This window comes from Galeopterus variegatus, unplaced genomic scaffold (genome assembly GCF_000696425.1).
Source record: "Galeopterus variegatus unplaced genomic scaffold, G_variegatus-3.0.2 Scaffold559, whole genome shotgun sequence".
Lineage (NCBI taxonomy): Eukaryota > Metazoa > Chordata > Mammalia > Dermoptera > Cynocephalidae > Galeopterus > Galeopterus variegatus.
In genome coordinates, this window is record NW_007726670.1 from 541,694 (window position 1) to 545,178 (window position 3,485).

Consider the following 3,485-nt stretch of genomic DNA (forward strand, 5'->3'; position numbering starts at 1 on the left):
AAAAAAAAAAAAAAAATTTGCAATCAAATGTTTTCTAAGTCTTAAGAGTATCAGACAGCAAACAAACCAGACATATAAAAAGTAAAGTTCAAATTTCGAAAACAAGAAATAAAAATAAAATTCAAATTTTATGTTATTTCCCCCCCAGAACATTATAAATTCTTCTAACTATATATTAAACCAGTAGTTCTTAATTGGAGATAACTGCGCCCTCCCAGGGAACATATGGCAATGTCTGGAGACATTTTTGGTTGCTGCAGCTGTGGGGGAGAAAGGGGTGTGAACGGTACATACAGTAGGTAGAGGCCAGGGATGCTATTTAACATCCTACACAGGACAGCCCCTACAAAAAAGAATTATCTGGCCCAAAAATACCAACATCAAGAAATCCTATATTAAAGCTTAAAACTAACCAGCTGAGGAAGAAATTCTCTCCACAAAAGGCAGATAAAGATAAAAATTTGTGAAATCTAACCTCCTTAGCCCCATTTTCTAACCAACTTGCTACCTACAGAGCTAGCTCTGTGTAAGACACACAGAAAAATTTGACTAGAAATGAGCCTGACTTCGTTAATCTAAGCAATTTTTCTTACCCTAAGAAAGCCAGCAGGAAGAACGGTATCAAGAATTACTAGTTCGGGGCCGGCCCGTGGCTCACTCGGGAGAGTGCGGTGCTGATAGCACCAGGGCCGCAGGTTCGGATCCCATATAGGGATGACCGGTTGGCTCACTGGCTGAGCGTGGTGCTGACAACACCAAGTCAAGGGTTAAGATCCCCTTACCGGCCATCTTTAAAAAAAAAAAAAAAAAAAAAATTACTGGTTCAATAAACTTACCAGGCACTCAAGTACCTGAAACAAAACTGTCAGTGAGATAGTACTCTGGTTTCACATTAAAGAAATACAAGTTCTGGCCTCATCTATTTGACTAGGGTTTGAACTTCAACTAAATATCCAAAAAAGAGCACCTACAAACCTATCTTTCCTACACAAGTTTAACACCAAGTCCAGTAAATGATTAAACAATACTTAAGCTTAGACATCTTAAGCTCATCTCAAAAAGATATCCTTTCCAAAATCTCATTTTCTATCAGAAATTCTATCAATTAAAAAACATACAGTACATAAAGTCCACAATTTAGAATACTCCAGATGCTAAAGTTTTAATCAGATGTTTGAAATATATTGTACAATATTGCTTTTTAAAAAATTATAAATTTGACTAAAACCAAGACTTTAATTTTTCTTTTAAACTGACATCCTCTCTCCCTTGTCCTATGAGCTTTTCTTCTACTCCTGATTCTCTTCCCATCAATTTTTCAATTCTGTTAATCAAAAGAATTATACAGACAACTCTAAGATTACATTTCCTTTACCAGAAGCCCACCCATGGATTCATGAGTTGTATGTATTCATTAAAAAAAAAAAAAAAAAAAATGTAGGAACTCAAGAGAATAATACTATAAAAAAACTAAACAGGGATATTCAGTTTGAAAGTCTGATACCTGAAAACCTAAAAAAGCTCATTGTATGACTCCTTAAAAGGTTACACGATTCTCAAATATATCAAACATTTTTAAAGCATCTTTTCAAGGAAACATCTATTCCTGTGACGAATATAAGTAGTTTGCAATTACTGAGTTTCAGTTTTGAAATGTTAAAACCAAAGAGTATTTATTACAAAAATCACTAAACTCAGTTTTTCTCACTTTCAAAATAACTTAGAAACAAAATATAAATGCTGTTATCAATAGTCTAAAATAAACTCCATGTTAAAGACTCTAAATCCATTCAAATAAGAACAGGTTATGTAAGACAACTGCTGTGTTAAGTTGGCTATACATGGCAAATTATTTCAAATACAAAAAAGTCATCTTACCTTGAAATTACTTCATATACAAAAAAGCCATCTTACCTTGCTTTCACTGATTTCGCGTATCCATTCTTTTACCAGGTTATTTAATTTTCCCAAAATTAAAATCCTGTTGATTAAGCAATTATCAAATCAAGTATCAAGTTATTCCAAGTCATTACTGATTAAATGAACAAAAATTTTAAATAAATGGCTTTCTAAATGTTATGTTTTTAAGTGATCAGAAAGTATAATTAGCTATATATAGGCACTGTGCTACACTGGGTAAGGCATTCCCTTTCTCCTGATAATTTAGTACTATAATAACCAAACACATCAAAAAGTCAAAATTAAGAGACTAGAATTCTATAAAGAAAAAATTAGTTTTGTCTCCTAAGTATCACTCTTGTCTGAAACAGACACATAGATCTGGGAGAATAACTCTGATATTCTAAGCGTGTAGAGGATGCCTCAAAATTAATTTCAACATTAATAAAAAAATATAAAATATATATACACACATGTATCTGTTTACCTGCGCTGCAGTTCCTCTTCTTCTTCAAAAACCCCAAAGGGCTTCAGAGTCTCAATTAGTTTCTGTGTAAGTATGCAGTCAGTCTCCTTGGGGGCTGCTAAGCTGATAGGAGAAGTAATGCCATAGTGCTTCTGTGGCGGCTGTGTTTGTTGTGATCCCTGCGTTGTAACTGGACTATAAATATAATTGGATAAAATTACTGTCAAAAAAATTCTACAACTTGAAACAAATCAGCATGACTAGAAAAACTAAGTTAGTAAAATGCATTTCTCAACATAGTTTGTTACCTGCCATACCCCCAAAATTTTTATTTTTCAGAAGACATTTTATTTACATTACAACAAAAAGTAAACAAAAAGAAAACATTCTCATCCCACCCCAGAATTTTAAAATTCCTCTTATTTTTCCCTTTTTTTCTCTTCCTCAACTCGTCAGGCTTTTCAAGCTGGCTGGTTAGCTCAATTGGTTAGAGGTGGTGCTGGAAACACCAGGGTCCGGGGTTCAATCCCAGTACCGGCCAGCAAAAAAGAAAAAAAAGATCTTCGGGTTTTTCACTGTCACAAAAAACAACGTTTGGAAGGCTCCGTCTACTTCAACTATCTCACCAGAATATTAGAATACAGGCTCAGATTTCTAAATGCAAACAAAGTTTGTTCATCCTAATTAAAAAAAAAAAGTTGATGTCTACATTAGTTTCCACTTTAACATACTGATGGAAAATAAATCATATGCAAGTTGGAAATTTTTATTTGTTTTCACACAGTCACATCAGCCAGCCTCAGTATTACTATGTTAACATAAAACCACATTTATTTGTTCCATCTAATTCAAGAAAGAACATATACATCACTTAACTATATGTGATGTATATGTATGTGTGTGAAGGTAAGGAAAGACTTGTATTATCTTTCAATTCTATTTTTCCACAAACTCTTTGAGTTATCCTCATACCTGACGAATACATATAGAACATAGGCCTTCTGTATCTATGGGATCCTCATCCCTGGATTCAAAAAAAAAACCACAGGTGGAAAATATTTGGAAAGTAAATATCATGTCTGTACTGAATATGCAGACTTTTTCCTTGTCATTATTCTCT

At 33.6% G+C, this 3,485-nt stretch overlaps 1 protein-coding gene across 4 annotated transcripts in view; it reads right to left on the reverse strand.

The window, feature by feature from the left end:
* Nucleotides 1-2,617, reverse strand: part of PAPOLA (poly(A) polymerase alpha) — a 45,996-nt gene extending 43,379 nt beyond the window's left edge. For 2 of the 4 annotated variants that reach the window (XM_008570028.1, XM_008570027.1), the window contains exons 1-2: nucleotides 2,373-2,446; nucleotides 1,915-1,981 (exon numbers count right to left, since the gene is read on the reverse strand). In XM_008570028.1, the coding sequence (XP_008568250.1) occupies nucleotides 1,915-1,981; nucleotides 2,373-2,374 (69 nt within the window). In that variant the 5' untranslated portion in view covers nucleotides 2,375-2,446. Of the gene's footprint in view, nucleotides 1-1,914; nucleotides 1,982-2,372 lie in introns of all 4 variants that reach the window. The other 2 variants (XM_008570029.1, XM_008570026.1) reach the window with 2 other exon arrangements.
* Nucleotides 2,618-3,485: the final 868 nt, after the last annotated feature.